Source organism: Eulemur rufifrons, chromosome 6 (genome assembly GCF_041146395.1).
Source record: "Eulemur rufifrons isolate Redbay chromosome 6, OSU_ERuf_1, whole genome shotgun sequence".
Taxonomy (NCBI): domain Eukaryota; kingdom Metazoa; phylum Chordata; class Mammalia; order Primates; family Lemuridae; genus Eulemur; species Eulemur rufifrons.
The window spans coordinates 92,946,468-92,963,674 of NC_090988.1; the positions used below are offsets into that span (position 1 = coordinate 92,946,468).

Genomic DNA, 17,207 nt, shown 5'->3' on the forward strand with positions numbered 1-17,207 from the left:
AGGCAGTGATGCTAGCTTTGGGGAACGGCTGCAAATACAGATTATCATTAGCAGAGAGGTTTGACTACACAATAAAGATAATGTGCCTGAATCATCACTAAACCATCCTCCTATCCCCAGTCCGTGGAAAAATTGTATTCCATGAAACTGATCTCTGGTGCCAAAAAGGTTGGGGACCACTGCTCTAGCCTAGGCAACAGAATGAGACCCTAGCTCAAAAAAAAAGAAAAAAAAAAAGCAATTGCAGAGGAATTGCTCATTTTCTTTCTTAGTGTCAAAGGTCAACCTATTTTGTTTCACCAAATGCCCCAGCATTGATCCCCAGGATTAGCAAATGGGGTAACTCTAGCCTCCGTGATCCTGGAGTACGGACTGCACGGAGTTAGGTCGTAGATTTAGTTTGGCATGAGTTCGTGGATCCCAGGGAGTAGGGTTTGCGGGGAGGGCTGTGGTGCGCTAACACCATTTAGCGCAACGCGTAGGTACACAAAAGCCTGTGGGTGAAGCGAGGTTTGCTTTCAGACCTACCTAGTCCCCTCTGGATGGTTTGGCCCAGCGCTCCCCCTCCCTGCGCGCAGAATGGTAGTGCCCGGAGGTCCCGCCTCCAGGCCACGTGGGCGTTGCGGACCGCGCTTTCCGCTTGTTGGAGAGAGGTTTCCGCTTTGGGATCGGAGAGTGTGGCCTGAGGTTGCTGCTGCCCAGTTCCTGCTCTGTGGTCACGTCTCCTCCTATTCCCCGTCTCCCACATCCCAGGTCGGCTCTGCTCCCAGCCGGGCTCTAGTCGCCATGGCTCCCCGCGGGAGGAAGAGGAAGGCCGAGGCCTCAGTGGTCGCGACGGCCGAGAAGCGGGAGAAGCTGGAGAACGGTGGGGAGGGAGTGGAGGAGGCGACCGTCGTGATCGAGCATTGGTGAGGGGCCCGGAGAGTCACAGGGAGTGGGGACAATGGCGTCGCAGGCCAGGGGCTCCAGTCTCTATTCTCCCCGTCTCTCTCTAGCACTAGCTGACGCGTCTATGGGCGCAACGCCGCGGCCCTGAGCCAGGCGCTGCGCCTGGAGGCCCCGGGGCTTCCGGTGAAGGTGAACCCTGCCAAGCCCCGGAGGGGCAGCTTCGAGGTGACGCTGCAGCGCCCGGACGGCAGCAGTGAGTGGGGACCAGGTCTGGGGAAAAGGGGCATGGGAACCAAAGAGGAAGCGCTGAAACCGCGGCTACCTCATTTTGGAGAGGAGCTTGTGGATTCCAAAGTAACTTCGCTTTATTCGGTCCTTTCCCAGGTGCGGAGCTCTGGACTGGGATTAAGAAGGGGCCTCCACGCAAACTCAAATTTCCTGAGCCTCAAGTGGTGGTGGAAGAGTTGAAGAAGTACCTTTCGTAGGGAGTTTTGGGCAGAAGTCCTCATGCTGAGGTTTGAAATGGGGCGGGGGGGAGGTGAAGGTAGGGGGCAGTGTTTAGGAAGGGAGGGGATTCATCTTGGTTTGGCTACTTGGAAAGCAGCCCTTAGCGCTGTTACAGCTCATTTCACACAGTATCTAAAAAATGTACCATTGCCCATCTTGTATGCTCTTTACCAACTCCATCTTAAATTGTCTTTGAGCTAAGTTGTAGAATATTCGTAGTAATGTAAATAATTCTTTATAGACATGCAATTCGTGTCCTCTGGAGATGCAGTTGATTGTTGCCCTGAGGGTATGGACCAGTTTTGCATTTGTTTGAAAATTTATTTGCCTTTCCTGATGGCTCATTTTAATTTTTTTTTTTTTTTTGAGACAGGGTCTCACTCTGTTGCCCAGGCTAGAGTGAGTGCCGTGGCGTCAGCCTAGCTCACAGCAACCTCAAACTCCTGAGCTTAAGTGATCCTCCTGTCTCAGCCTCCCGAGTAGCTAGGACTACAGGCATGCGCCACCATGCCCGGCTAATTTTTTCTATATATATTTTTAGCTGTCCATATAATTTCTTTCTATTTTTAGTAGAGATGGGGTCTCGCTCTTGCTCAGGCTGGTCTCGAACTCCTGAGCTCAAACGATCCGCCCACCTTGGCCTCCCAGAGTGCTAGGATTACAGGCGTGAGCCACCGCGCCCGGCCCATTTTAATTTTTGAACCAGTTCTAAATTCTCTTAATTCACTTGTTGAGTGAAACAAAATCTTTGGCACGTGTTTTTGTATTTGTATGAATTAGTGATTTTCCTCTTTATTGACAGTGTTTCATGTTGGTTCATGTATGCTTACCCTACGCTCTTGTTTTTGTTCCTAGTGTGTTTCTGATAATAGTGCCATGAGATAACACTGCACTACAGTACTGTTACTCCTGGTTACAAGGATTTGACCTTGTCTTTGCTTCATACAGTGCTTTAGCATGTTGTTCTGCACTTGTATATTGAGTGAGATTTGGGGGAGGGATGCAATCCTTCAGCACCCGTGATTGTGAGTTGGATGTGGGGCAGAAATGTCTTCCTCTATCCTTGATTGTCTGGATCCTTTCTCTAACCTCCTTTCCCCCCTTTTTTGCAGCTTTCTGTCCCTGGTGATGTTGGAGCATTTATGACGGGACATGGCCAAACCTCAGTCATGTGCCTGAAGCCATGGTTTCTTCCCCTCCAGAAATGATGGTTCAGTTGTGAGGCAACCCTCTAGTAAGGCATTGGAAAAGTTACTGGATTTGGTTTGTTTTTAATAAAAGTTGAAATATAAACTGTTTGAGTAACAGAGTAAAACATACATGTTAAGAGACGGATGAAGCCAGGTTTATGTGGTCGGTGGTCCTTGTATTTTTTATAGCCCAAGGTGGCCATTTGACTTGGTAAAGCATATGAAATATTTGTGAAAACTATGGGAGTAAATCATTTATTTTTTTAGAAAACAACTCTATCTTTTCAACTCACTTCTTGGAAGTGATGATGGAAGTACATCTTCCTGGCCCCTGCAGAGGTTTTAGCTAGACTTTACATACTGGCAATGAATAAGCCCCACACACATTAGGTACCTGACAACATTTCATCACTCCCACCCACTTAGTGTTCTGCCCATCACTGCTTCATACCTTCTCCTGGAACATTTTCTCTTACAGAGAACCGCACCACAACAGGTGTTTTCAGCTTTTCCTGAATTAGCAGTCACTAGAGATCTCATGACCTGAGAGGCCTGGCCTTGGCTATTACCTATGACTCACTAGAATTGGGGACCACACGGTTTATTGTTTCACTTATCACTAACTGGAAAATAGATTACAAAGAAATAAGATGGTTCAAGTTCATAATTTTCTACCCACGGTACTCCTTAACTTCTGCCTGATTCCCAAGACCTGGGGAAGGGAGGAAAGGACCTACAAATAGCCAAGGGTACACCTGCCTCTTGTGCTAAGAGGAGAGAGCATGTGCTAGCTTCTCTGCCAATAAGCCTTTTGCTAGCCAACACTTCCCACCGGCCCAGGGCCCCTAACCCCCTCCACTACGTTAGTATATCTACCTCTGTTTCTGACTCTGAGGAAGGGTCAGGCCATACAGAAGGAATACTAGTGGGCACTAGCTTCTCCTCTGTTGTCCAGTGTACCACATCAATCTCTTCCTCTTCAGAGCTGATGGGAAGTGGGCCTAGTAGCTCAGAGTTACCAAAGACCTCCTTGCCTGCCTCTGTAGCAGGGTATAATACCTCATCCATAGTTAGGGACACTTCCAGCCCAGTCTCCACCCAGTTTGAGCAGGGAGATGAGAGGTCCTCATAAGACCTTTGGGGAGGGTCAAGGGAGTCAATGTGGAGAAGTTTGTCTCCCTGACCATCCAGTGGCTGGGAGCTGGTTATTTCAAGGTCTGGAGTCCAAGAGCCTCCCACTGAAAGCACCTCTCCTTCACTCATCTCAGAAGGCATGACAAGGTGGCTAAGGGGCTCAACTGACTCTTTGTTCTCAGAATGCATAACAAGGGGGCTAGGGGGCTCAATTGGCTCTTTGTTTTCATCAACAGGTTCCTTTTCCAATCCTGTGAGCTCCCTGGGCCAGAGTTCCAGGTCTGGCAAACACCATTCTTCCCCTTCAATCCAGTTCTTTCCTGTTTCTGTCAGGTGGTAACTAGGGGTTTTGCAGCCCTCAGCCTCAGGACTCTCCAGAGACCCTATAGGTGGCTCAATGTCTGAACCGCAGAGCATGAAGTCCAGGATCTCTTCCAGCTCACTGGTGGCAGCAGCACTTGTGATTCGGTACTCCTCAGCTTCACAGGGCTGCCCCAGTAGGGCTGTGTCAAAGGCACAGGGCTCTCTGCAGTCAATATCCAACACAGGGTCCTTCCCTACCAGCTCTGGACTGGACCCAAACTCGGACTTTACCACTGGGCGGTCTGGGGAGTGGCTAGCAGAAAGCAGAATATCTTGTATCCTCGAGCACACAAGGGAGTCCTGACACAGTTCTATTCTAGCAGATGACACTTCCTGCTCTTCAACTGAGAATGACTGAGTCCCTGAAGGCTCTTCTAAGTCTCCTCCAGGTTCTGGGATCTGAGGGCTATCTTGAGAGTTTTTGAGGGGAGGCTCTTGTACCACTTCCCAGCAGGTCCCATTGACAATTTTCCGAAGTTTCACTCTCCCAACCTGCCCCTCCTCTGCAGAGTCTGAGTTAGGTGCCCTGACTTCAGGGCTCCGCTTCTTGTTCCCACCTGTCTTCCCAAGACCACACGGGCTTGGGGTGCTTTGTAGAGGACTAGCTCTCCCTAGTTTCTGCTTGTCCTCTGGTGCTTCTTTATTTATACTCCTCTGCCGCCAAAGACGCCGGCCAGGGGCTGCAGGCACTGAGCTGGGTCCACTTAAAATGCTGGAAGGATTCAATGCACAGATATCAGGAGATGGCTTTGAGCGACTTAGCCTGATCTTTCTAGGTAATAGTCGCTCATCCACAGAGGGGTACAAGCTGGGTGGGGAAAGCACTGTAGAAGCAACAGCAGGGTCATTCTTGTTCTCCTTAGGCCCCTGACTGTGGCTTGAAGAGCTTTTTTCTTGTGGAGTTGGGCAGGTTCTGGCCTTCCTCTTGAGCAGAAGAGTACCAGATAAGTTCTCTGCGTTCTGTCGGTTATTTTTTTCCTGGGACCCCTCCTCCTTCCCGGAGGACTTCAATCTGACTGCCCCAAGAGGACAGGGAGTCTGGGTGGTGGGCAGTGGAGTTCGAGGGCGGCGGTTTGGTACCACCACTCTGGCAGAGATTGGTGCAGCAGTTGGTGGTTGTAAGCACTCCCGATTCAATCTTCGGCCCTGTGGGGCCTTCACCAACTTCCCACCCTCTAGCTGAAGGGATTCTAGCTCAGATACACGGAGCTGACGGGCGGCAGAAAGCACATCCTGGGCTTCCTCTCGAGATACTTCCATCTCTGAGGTATACAGGAAGTCCACAAGCTTCCTAAGTGTCCTGATCTTCAGGCCCCCCAGCTCCAGCACCACCTTCCGACCCTGAGCTGGCCTCTCCCGTTCTAGGCGCTCTGTGAAAAAGGGGCTGCAGGCTGACAGGATGCAGCAGTGGGCTGGGACTGCTTCACCTAGAGAGGAATCCAAACACTTTTGTTATCTCATGTAGACAGGCATGTTCATGGGCTAAGCATAGACATTACCTACCCAAATGTACTGCCCCTTATTTATTTTTATTTATTTATATTTGCTTACATATTTGTTTTTAGAGACAGGATCTCTCTCTGACGCCCAGGCTGGAGTGTGTAGGTCACGGTAACCTCAAACTCCTGGGCTCAAGTGATCCTCCCACCCTGGCCTCCCAACGTTTTGGGATTGCAGGCGTGAGTGACCACGCCCCAGCCCTGCCCATTCTTATTTTCCTTTTACGGAAATTCAAGTAAAAGGAGAGATTTGTTCCTTATGCCTGCCTGGAACCTTCTGCCATTACCTTTGCCTATCTAACTCGTTTCTTTATCCTCATAATCTAGCTTAGACGTCACTTCCTTAAGAAAGCCTTCCTTCACCCGGCCACAAGTCTGTGTTAGTGCTTCTGAGCACAGAGAGGTACTCAGTAGCTATCATCGCACTTACCTATCTGTATTGTAATTGTCCATCTCCTTCACTAGACCGTAAACTCTGAGGATAGGGACAATGTCTGTCTTGCTCACTGAGGTACATTCAGTGCTTGACACAAAGTAGAGAATCAAATACTTGATGAATAAGTTTTATTGATTCAAGAGAGTTCAAAAAATTTTATAGAAGGAGCTTGTGCTCTGACAGAAAGAGCTTGAGCTTTGGAGGTGGACAATCGGTTCAGTTCTCTGCTGAGCTCTAGCCACTGCCTACCAGGCCGTGGTCTGTTCTGAGCCACCTTCTCACTTTATGGGTACTTCCCAGGCAATCTCACTGAGTCTCTCCCATGGTTTCTTTTTTTTTTTTTTTTTTTTTTGAGACAGAGTGTCGCTTTGTTGCTCAGGCTAGAGTGAGTGCCATGGCGTCAGCCTAGCTCACAGCAACCTCAAACGCCTGGGCTTAAGCAATCCTACTGCCTCAGCCTCCCGAGTAGCTGGGACTACAGGCATGCGCCACCATGCCCGGCTAATTTTTTTTTCTATATTTATTTTAGTTGGCCAGATAATTTCTTTCTATTTTTAGTAGAGACGAGGTCTCGCTCATTGCTCAGGCTGGTCTTGAACTCCTGACCTTGAGCGATCCACCCGCCTCGGCCTCCCAGAGTGCTAGGATTACAGGCGTGAGCCACCGCGCCCGGCCATCTCCCACGGTTTCAATTACCAAAGGCTTGCTGCTGACTCCCAGATCCATACCTCCACCTAGATATCTTTCCTGAGACAGTAAACATGCCACAGCCTACATGTCTACATGTATGCCTCACAACCACTTCCAATGCAACCTTTCCAGAAAATGAACTCATCATTCCCTACCCTCCAAAGCCTCCCCTATTTTCTGCTTCAAAATAAGGTATCATCCTACATAATGAGTGCGATGCACATTGTCTGGGGAATGGACACGCTTGAAGCTCTGACTCAGGCGGGGGGGTGGGGCATGGGCAATATACATAACCTAAACTTTTGTACCCCCATAATATGCTGAAAAAAAAAAATAAGGTATCACATTCACCTGGTTGTCCAAGCCTGAAAACTAGAAATCATCGTTGATTCTTCTCTCCCTTACTTACCACATCCAGTCAAATGTCAGGTTGTTTTAAAGCTAATATTTTTGAGTCCTTATTATGTGTCTTATTGATCTTAGGATTTTACTAGTATTTTTTTTTTTTTTTTTTTTTTGAGACAGAGTCTCACTCTGTTGCCCAGGCTAGAGTGAGTGCCGTGGCATCAGCCTAGCTCACAGCAACCTCAAACTCCTGAGCTCGAGCGATCCTCCTGTCTCAGCCTCCCGAGTAGCTGGGACTACAGGCATGCACCACCATGCCCGGCTAATTTTTTCTATATATATTTTTAGCTGTCCATATAATTTCTTTCTATTTTTAGTAGAGATGGGGTCTCGCTCTTGCTCAGGCTGGTCTCGAACTCCTGAGCTCAAAGGATCCGCCCACCTCGGCCTCCCAGAGTGCTAGGATTACAGGCATGAGCCACCGCGCCCGGCCAGGATTTTACTAGTATTAATTCATTTAATCTTCACTGCAACCCTGAAAGTAGCTACTATTATTATAGATGAGTAAATTGAGACATAGTTAAGTAACATACCTACATTACATAGTAAGTTAGGAGGGATAAGATTTGAACCTGGAGAGTCTAGCTACACAGTCTATGCTCTTTACTTCAGGAAGTTTTGTAAATTCTCTTCAATAGTTTATTCATTTCTCTCTATTCTCAATGCCTTAGTTCAGGCCACCATCTCCTCTCTCCTGGATTACAAAACAGTCTCCTATCTGGGCTCAATAACCATCCAGTAATTCTTAATGCATCCTGAGTGTTGTTTCTAAAGCAGGTATCTGATCACGACCTCCTGCTTAAAACTGTTCAATATGTTTCCCAGTGTCCTATGAACAAGACCTCCTACTTTATTTTATTTATTTATTTTTTTGAGACAGAGTCTCATTCTGTTGTCCTGAGTAGAGTGTGATGGCGTCACTTGAGCCCACAGCAACCTCAAACTCTTGGGCTCAAGCGATCCCGAGGAGCTGGGACTACAGGTGCATGCCATGACACCCAGCTAATTTTTTCTATTTTTAGTAGAGAGGGGGGGGTCTCGCTCTTGCTCAGGCTGGTCTTGAACTCCTGACCTCAAGCAATACTCCTGCCTCGGCCTTCTAGAGAGCTAGTATTACAGGCGTGAGCCACCATGCCTGGCCAAAGACCTACTTTCTTTGCATGATACTTCAGACCTAACATGATTGCTGATTTTTCTATTCTTCTCTGGCCAGTACACCTCTTATGGTCTGTGCTCTAGCCATAATGAACAATTTACAAAACCCTGGTCACATCTCTGAACCTCTGCACATGCTGTTCTCTCCACCTGGAATAACCTTTCTCTACTTCCTCCTACTTCTGTTTGTCCTTCAGATCTCACCTAAGGGGGTTATTTCCTCCAAGAAAAGTTCCCTAACCCTTGTTCCCCAGCTTCCCCAAGTCTGTGAAGGATGCTCCTCTTTTATGCTAAGTCAGGCTACACTTACCCAATTATATTTTTAATATACTGAACACACTGGACATTTGAATGTCTCCCCCTTACAAGATTTCCTTAAGAGCAGGGATTTTATCTTGATAAATACTGTATGCCCAAGCTAGAACAATGTTTAGCCTACAAAAGGCAACTGATACTTTTTGTTTATTTTGAATTAAAGAATCAATTTCAGCTCCTCACTAAGAGAACCAACAGGCAAGTAACTTAACTGTAAGCTTCGATTCATTAATCTGTAGAATTGGAACCATATAACCATTACTTATTTCGCAAGGCTGTTAGAATCAAATAAGACACTATACTATATGTACTTTGCAAATTGTAGAGTGCTACACAATGTTGGTTGTCATAATCTTTTTTTATAAATGAAGAAACTGAGCCCCAGAGACATGAAGTTCCTTGCCCTATTTGACACTTACTTACAAAGCTAGGAAACTCTGGGCCTCTGACTCCTAATCTTGGGCCTTTTACATTATACCAGGGTCTACTTCATCCTGATTTAACATTTCCAGTGTGAAGGGAAGGGGTGGAAATAAGCTATACGGTTTTAGTTCTAATAGCAAACAACAAAAATCATCAATATGAGATAAAATCAATAGCTTGGCAAGAAAATGTGAAAATATGTATCATCTAAAACACATTGTCGTAAGTATATTAAAAGCACTGTTCTAAGTACTTAACATGTTAACTCAATCTTCTTGATCATCCCATTAGAATATTATCCATGGGGTTTTTTTTTTTTTTTAGATAGGGTTTTGCTCTGTCATCCGGGCTACAGTGCTGTGGCATCACCCTAGCTCACAGCAATCTCAAACTCTTGGGCTTAAGCGATCCTCCTGCCTCAGCCTCCCAAGTAGCTGGGACTACAGACGCGTGCTACCATGCCCGGCTAATTTTTTTCTCTTTTTAATCACTCATCTAACTTTTTCTATTTTTAGTAGAGACGGGGTCTTGCTCTTGCTCAGGGTGGTCTTGAACTCCCCACCTCAAGCGATCCCCCTGCCTCAGCCTCCCAGAATACTAGGATTACAGGTATCAGCCACCACGCCTGGCCAGAATATTATCCATGTTTTATAAAATTTCTGTGCTTACAATATTTTACAATTAGTTTCATTTTTTAAAAGAAAGAAGCAGTCACAATTTCACCTTTGAAAACAGTTAATAACTGTCCTAGAAACAAATAGCTCTTTATCAAACGGTTCCCAGTGGTCAAAGGCAGTAACATTTTCCTGGTTTTGTCCTTCACCCCCTGGCCCTAAATTCATTTTATCATATTCTATGGTGAGTTTTCAGTTGAGTTTCTGCCAGTCTCTTACCTTCTGCCTGCAGAAGGACATCACAGAACACACCACTCTGCTGCTGGTGATGAAGTTGCAGAAAAGCTAACCGGAGGAACCGGGGGTTCCTGTATAGGATTTTGGGACTGGCAGGAGAGCACATGTTGGTAGTCTCTTAACAAACCTAGGTTTCACGGATCAGATTCCTGTAGGTGAGATAATACATTTCAGAGGTACGGTTACAACTAATTTGGTTTTTTGTCTTTGAAATGGCAGGGAAATTTTGAAAGTGAGAGATAATAGTATGAGTTGAGGAAACGGCAGCCTAGAAATCGTGCCAAGGGTATCTCAAGAAAGAAAATCATCATAGTGGTTACATGTGGGAGCTCAGAGATCAGCCTAGGCTTGAATCTCAGCTCTGTTGATTAGCCTAGCTATATAATCTCATGCAGGTGACTTAACTTCTCTGAGTACTTTCCTCATCCATGAAATGGGAATGATGTACTTACCTCGTAGGGCTGTTTTGAAGATTAAATGAGTCAATGCAGGTAAAATTGCTTAGCACAGTGACTACCTAGCACAAAATAATTACCAACCCTCAAATGGTAGCTATTATTATTATTACTATCCTCCTTCAACCGTCCTCATTCACATTACTACTGAGACTCAACTGCTACAGTGCTGACTACTCATATTCTTTCTGAGCACCACATCCCAGTTCCATGGATATAATTTTCAGTTTTACATTTTGAAAGAAACAGACTTGATATAAAATGATCTCTTTGTTTTCTCTGAGTTCACTCTATCACACTAACCAGCAGAGGGTGCACAATAAAGAGAAACCTTTGGATCTGGTGGGAAGGTCTCTCACAGAAATAAGGAAAACACTGCCACCCTGGGCTCTGATGTACTTGACCAAAGTGAGCCTGACAGACCCTGGAAGTTGGCAAAGAATGTGGCCTCTAAGTTTATCTGTCTGCTTAATTACCCGGCTAATAATGGAACAAGGATAGTTAAACATTCTACCCCTCCCCAAACAAACTGGATATTCTGACTTCAGGCTTGCTACATGTCCAGCTTTTTTGCACTGAGACCCCCACACTCACTGCACAGCTGTGTTCCTTTCCTGGCATGCAGTTTTCTGTCAGGTGGCACTGAGGGTCCAAATAGTTCACGTCAAAACTATCAGGAAAGAAAAGAGCGGAAAGGTAAATTAAACAAAAGGCAGGCTCAATTCCGATCCAAGCCAGAGAGACGTGGATGGAGAATGGCAGCTGTTGCAAGGGCCCTGGGGAAGCTTCCCAATCCACCAGCGCCTGGCCTTGCCCCCAGACCCAACCTGGAATAACTTTGCAATAGGGTTTGCTCCTGTTGTCCTCTCTATGCTTGGATCCTCTGTCCAGGCTGCCTTGCTTCCTCCCAATGTCCTGCCTCGCGACGAGAGGTTAAGCAAAGCAGCGCAGGTGGGCCAACGGCCTGAGCGGTTGCCCTCCTGTCCAGGACCAAGGGAATCGCGGTTGGCGGAGAAAGCGCGGCTTCGGGGAAGGCCCCTGCAAAGCTGTACCGCGCACGTTCCGGCCGCCCCGGCCCAACTCCTTTGAAGAGAGACCTCTCGGCGCGAAGGTTTCTGGGAATGGAGCGTGGGGATCCGGAGGCCCGATGTGAGGACTCGCCCTCACGGGGCTTGCGGCGGTATGGGGTTTGCAGGCACCGCCTGGCGCCCTTGTACCTCCGCTGGCCCCGGCACCCGCGTGCAATGGGCAGTGTAGACAGCGAGGGCCTGTGGCCACGCGGCGGCACCACACACCTCGCGCACCACGCGTCGCGGGGCCCGACGCCCTTCCGCCTCCCCGGAGCCCTCGGGCCTACGTCTGCCCGAATACGTCATCCCCATTGGCCGAAGGATCACAGGAGGGCCAATCAGAGGAGGAGCGGAGCTTTGGGCGGGAGGCTAAGTCTCGAGGGACTTGAGGGCTGAGGGAAGATGGCTGGGCTGCTGCAGGTAGGAGGAAGGGCCCGTGGGGGAGGAATTCTTAGGGAAGCTATCTTCTCCCTGAGCCCCCGGTGAAAACATACCGAAAAAAGGATAGGTACACTCTAATGAGGGCCGGGTCCAAGGCCGTTGAAGGACCCTCCGTTTTCCTCTTGAAGGGGCTACAAATGGCCTTGGCCCTCCTAAGAACACTTAAGGCTTCATGGAGGAAGGAGCCTGTGAATGGCCCTACTCATACCTTGTCCCCCGTATCTGTAATCTAGATACCGTGTAAGGCCAGAAATGTTCTGGAATAAGGTCCTTGGGGTAGTTTTTAAATTCAGTTTCTTCACTGATTCCACTCCAACCCGGAACCTCGGAGGACTGGTGACCCAAAGAGGTTGCAGAAACTGCCCCCTGGAATGGTCTCCCGTGTCCTTCCAGAGATAATTTATTTAGCGTTTCCTGACTGAAAACAGCTGTTATCAGGGATGATCCTAAAAATTAAGTAATCTCAAATTTAAATATTTACGGAGAATGCCAACCCACGTTATAAATCTGGACGGCGGTTCTTTGCCCTGTGTGCATTAGGACCTGGGCCCTAGCATGGGTTACTGCCTCTCCGTAGATGTTCAGTGATGTGCAGCTCTGAGCGAGAATGGCTGGATCCAAAGCCATGGGTGACAAAGTATGGTGAGTTGAAACGGAGCAGTCCCTGCTGAGGCCAACTGGACGTAGAAAGGAAGGAAGATGCGTAAGAGAAGAGAAGCCTGCAGAGGGACAAAACGTAAAAGGGTGAGTAGTGGGCTCAAATATGTCTTTATGGATATCCAACACCATTTCAAAAAAGATTTGAGGTGGTTGACTGAAATGGTGGTGCGTTTCCAAATGAGGTACTAGTTTCCCTAGTTTGAAGCCTCTGCTGTTAAGATGGAAAAAGAAACGAGGAACAGAAGACATTTTTGGTTGCAGTTGTCTTATTTTGAAGAGGAGGCAATTCGTGAAAGGAGATAAAACTTAGCAGAGGGAGGACAGATTTTAGATGTCAGCAGCGCGCATGCACTCACACACGAGCAAACAAGGAAGCAGGCAAGGAAAGCAACAGAGAAGGCAGCACAAAGCTTGTTTATGGCATCTGTTACTGTAGAATCAAGACTTGATTGGGCAGGTGAAGTACCAGTATAGATGGCTCTGCGGAGGTGTAAGGAAAATATAAATATTATGTCCCTTCATTAATATATTGCCATTAGGATTAAATTAATTTTCAAGAAGTAGAGAGGACTTTTTTTTTTTTTTAACCAACACCATTTTAGTTAAATCTTGTGTTAGTAGAATTTCTAAAGAGAATGATAAATGGCCATTGTATCCAGGGGTTCAAAAATGACAGATTTTGGATGATAATATGTAGCCACCAGAGGATACAGAGGAGTAAAAATATTTTGTTTTTCTTTGTATGGGATAGCCAGTGTTTTTTTGGAGTTGAATATTTTTCATTTCTTTTCCTTGGCACTTATAGTTTAGTCTTATTTTATAACTAGAATCATCCCAGCACGGCACTCTGCCTTATGTAATAATTTTAATATTTTTTAAACACACATTTTTTCCCTCTCTCAGTTTTCCCCTGACCTTTCACCATTTTATGGTATCTTGTTTTTCTGTATTTGTATGTGGTGATGGTTGTTGATGGGGAAGTTAAAATTTGAGGGTTGTAAAACTGAGCACTGAATGTAATATTCCATGCATAAAAACAAAACAAAAAAAAGAAAAAATACAAAACAAAATTTTGTATATCTTAAAAATATCTTCAATCTATTGACTTCTCTCCATTTTTCTTTCTTTTTTAATCTCTGTCAACCTCCAAGGATTCTCTCCATTTTCACTGCTGCCCTAATCCAAGTCCCTATGACTGTAACTTGACTAGTGCAATAATAACCTTCAAACTGGTCTTGCTTTCATTCTTGCCATTCTTTAATCCATTTTTGTATAAATCCATTTACCAGATCTTTTCAAAATGTGATCTTGTCATTCTGTTTAAAAACCCCAAAGGCTTTTCTCTAGCTTTCCTCTACCTAAAAATAAAAATCTAAAGTCCTTTCTCTGACCTGTAGAACCCTTAATATGCTGATTCTCACCTATCCTTCCATCCTCATTCCTAACACCCTCTTTTGGGTCCAGGATGTTTCAGCCTCTCACCTCCTGGCTCATACCTTCTCATGGCTGGCAGCTCTTTACCATTCTGATTTTAATTTAAATATCACCTCTCCAGAGAGTTTGTCCCTGACATCTGATCTGGAGCAAGCCACAAGTCATTCTCATTAACCTGTTTTCAATCTATGTAGTGCTCCACCTGACATTTATTTGTTTATCTTCTTTTTCTCTCCTAGAAGTTAAGCTCTATGAGAACAGGAAACTTGTCTGTCTTGTTATCCTTTTTTTTTTTTTTTTTTTTTTTGACAGAGTCTCGCTCTGCTGCCTGGGCTAGAGTGCTGTGGCATCAGCCTAGCTCACAGCCACCTCAAACTCCTGAGTTCAAGCGATTCTCCTGCTTCAGCCTCCCTGGTAGCTAGGACAACAGGTGTGCAAAACAACGCCCGGCTAATTTTTTCTATTTTTAGTAAAGACGGTCTTGCTCTTGCTCAGGTTGGTCTCCAACTCCTGAGCTCAAGCGATCCTCCCTTCTTGGCCTCCCAGAGTGCTAGGATTACAGGTGTGAGCCACCACGTCCAGCCTATCTTGTTATCCTTGATATCTACTAGAGTATCTGGCTCATAGTACTCAAAATAATCCAAGTGGAACTAGTCTTTTTATTTTCTATTAAATGAATGTAAGCAGTTTTTCCCTTAGTAAGTTTTAATGCTTGTGATGGTTTATTTGGAAATAGCTGTTTCAGATAAATTTAAAAGTTAACATCTTTTTCATCACTATATTTTTTGATTTGTATATAATTCTAACTTGAATGTTAGCTACAGATTCATTAATGTTAAATGACTTGACCAGGATTACATAATTAGTAAGCAAAGAGGCCTCATTCACTTATTCACCTATTGCTAAAATGAGATATAAGATTAAGTAAAGCTCTGCATCTATAGATACACCATGAACAAGAAAGACACTGTTCATGCCTTCATGGAGTTTATCTTCTCTTGGGGGAGACAGAAATACACACACACAAACAAAAACAAAAGAAAAAGGAAGCCAAAATGCAAGTTGTGAGCAGTGACATGAAGGCAACAAGACAAATGACATCCATCTCTAGAAATTTGTAGAACATTCTAGAATATGGCTTTGATCTAGGAACAAACATTTCTTGTGCTGATTGCTTTCCTTTAGCAATTATCTTTGGCTTTTGAACTTGCTATGGAGGACCAGGAATAGATGGAGAATAGAGGTAGAAAATGTGATAAAGTAATGGGAGAAGATTCTTAGGTAATGAGACCTTAAAGGCTGTTCATATCTTTGTTTTTATGTATTCATTTCCCATTCTAGTTTGTTTAAAGCCCATCAGAAAAGTGCTGTGATGCCTGTTTGGTTTGTCAGCACTTCTGAGAGAAGTTCTTTTGGCCACTATAGACCATATGAGGGAGTGGATAATGACTACGTCAGCATGATTAAAAGGGCACATTCATGCTGAGGAGGAGTGGAATTCCAGGTAGCTAGGTAAGGAAAAGTCAGATTATGGTTAGTAAGTGTTACTTTAATGTATTAAGTGAATAAATGTGGTACCTTGAAAGCAGATGAGTTGTTTAGCTTTTTTCCTGACCACAGTGTAAAAGTGATGGAAAGAGCATGGGCTTAGGAGTCCGACTGATGAAGGATTCACTTCACTTCTTAGCCAGATGAGCTCAGGCAGGTTTCTTCACCTTGTTGAGCCTTGATTTCCTCATCTGTAAAGTGGTGGTAATACTGTTTCCATGGTGATGTTTTAGAGATTAGACATAGTGAGCCCAAAATGCCTTTCACATGGTGGACACTCTATCATTGGTTGCTATTATTGGGTAGTGATGAGCCACTCACTGAAAGTTTTGGGGCAGGGTAAAAATAATAATTCATTCTTAGTTTATACTATATGCCATACATTGTTTTAGGAACTTGATGTATATTTTAATTTTCACAACAGTCTTATGAGAGAGATATAGTTATCGCCACTTTATAATTAAGGAAACTGGAGGCTCAGAGAAATTATTTAATTTGGCCAAGGTTGTATAGTAGTAAATATATTTGTGTGTTTGTACTTACAGAGGTGAAGTTTGAAGCCAGGCAGTCTGACTGCAAAACCTATGCTCTTAAGCACTATAGTAGAGCATGAAAACTTTATGAAGACTCATTTGGCAGCATTCTACAGGGTAGGTTTTAGATTTTTCAGTAAGAAAGAAAAAGGATATCTTCAACTCATCTTTGTTGTAGTAATCAGTGAATAACCATAAAGTACTTGTCTTTGTCAAGCATGTAAAAAAAAACCCAACCCCTATCCTTCATGGTTTAAGAACATATTAAAAATATTAATATTTCTTAACTCAGAAAAAGAATATCCCGATAATGCTTTATTTAGGTCAAGAGTAAAAAGACAATGTATGAACTGTATCATCTTAAGCTTGAAGTTCACAAAGAAATAAAATTTTCTTGATGTGAGATTTACTTGTCCTTACCTTTCGCTGTTATCCCTTCTAAATATATTGATTGTTTATTGGATTCCTTTTCCTCTCTCCCACAAACCTACATTATTTTGATTTGGGGACAAATGGGAAGACAGTGATTTTCCTCAACAGCCTAATGAATTTTGTTTCCTTCTGGTTCAGAGCATAGAGACTAAAAACTGTTAACAAGTCTAGGCATTTCTTTTTTCTAATTAGCTCTAATGCAATTAAACCAAAACAATGAAATTGAGAGTTTACCTCGGATAGCCCCTACCATCCCAATCAACACACAGTAGTCCTGTTTCTAGGATTTCTCTCTCCTTCCCTTCCTGTCTTCCTTTGGGAAAGTGCTTTGGGGTAGAAAGCAACAAGCCAAACAGCAGCAGGCAAATAAAATCAGCTCTTTTCTGTTTCCCCACCGGGATAGGACAGGAGAGGGAGCAAGCACCCTCCATCAAAAAGAATTGAGGCTTAGGTGTGCCATTCTAAAAAGCCCTTGTTTCTTGACGCCCTCTACCCCCAGCTCTGCAGTAATTCCTCAGAGACTGTACAGTCTCCGCTTTAAATATAAATATATATAAAACTTCCCCCTGTCTCTTTTTCTCCTCCTCTCTCTCTTTTTTTTAATTTCCTATAATAAAGTTTCCTATTGGATAGGGTCAGCTCCCTGATTTATGCCTGGCTCCTATTGGAAGCTCACAGGGGCTGACATCACTTAGGAAAGCGAGGGGGTAGGGCTGCC

At 44.9% G+C, this 17,207-nt stretch overlaps 2 protein-coding genes across 3 annotated transcripts; one reads left to right on the forward strand and one right to left on the reverse strand.

Moving 5' to 3' along the window:
* Positions 1 to 627: 627 nt before the first annotated feature.
* SELENOH (selenoprotein H) lies at positions 628 to 2,687 on the forward strand. Of its 2 annotated transcripts, none has more exons than XM_069470031.1 (4): positions 628 to 908; positions 996 to 1,141; positions 1,273 to 1,403; positions 2,508 to 2,687. In XM_069470031.1, the coding sequence occupies exons 1-3, from the start codon at positions 787 to 789 to the stop codon at positions 1,371 to 1,373; spliced, it is 369 nt and encodes a 122-aa protein (XP_069326132.1). In that variant the 5' UTR covers positions 628 to 786; the 3' UTR covers positions 1,374 to 1,403; positions 2,508 to 2,687. The 2 variants fall into 2 exon arrangements, with proteins under 2 accessions (XP_069326132.1, XP_069326133.1); XM_069470032.1 differs by lacking the exon at positions 2,508 to 2,687 and adding an exon at positions 1,637 to 1,684.
* Positions 2,688 to 3,443: 756 nt separating this feature from the next.
* Positions 3,444 to 10,022, reverse strand: BTBD18 (BTB domain containing 18). The gene is made up of 2 exons (XM_069470033.1): positions 9,899 to 10,022; positions 3,444 to 5,509 (listed from the first exon to the last, which is right to left on the reverse strand). The coding sequence occupies exons 1-2, from the start codon at positions 10,020 to 10,022 to the stop codon at positions 3,444 to 3,446; spliced, it is 2,190 nt and encodes a 729-aa protein (XP_069326134.1).
* Between the last annotated feature and the right edge of the window lie 7,185 nt (positions 10,023 to 17,207).

Excerpts from the sequence above, each read along its gene's own strand:
- BTBD18 (XM_069470033.1), bottom strand. The coding sequence starts at position 10,022 with ATGTGCTCTCCTGCCAGTCCCAAAATCCTATACAGGAACCCCCGGTTC. Across the intron at positions 5,510-9,898 it reads TGTCCTTCTGCAGGCAGAAG|GTGAAGCAGTCCCAGCCCAC; the intron begins GTAAGAGACTGG and ends ATTCCTCTCTAG.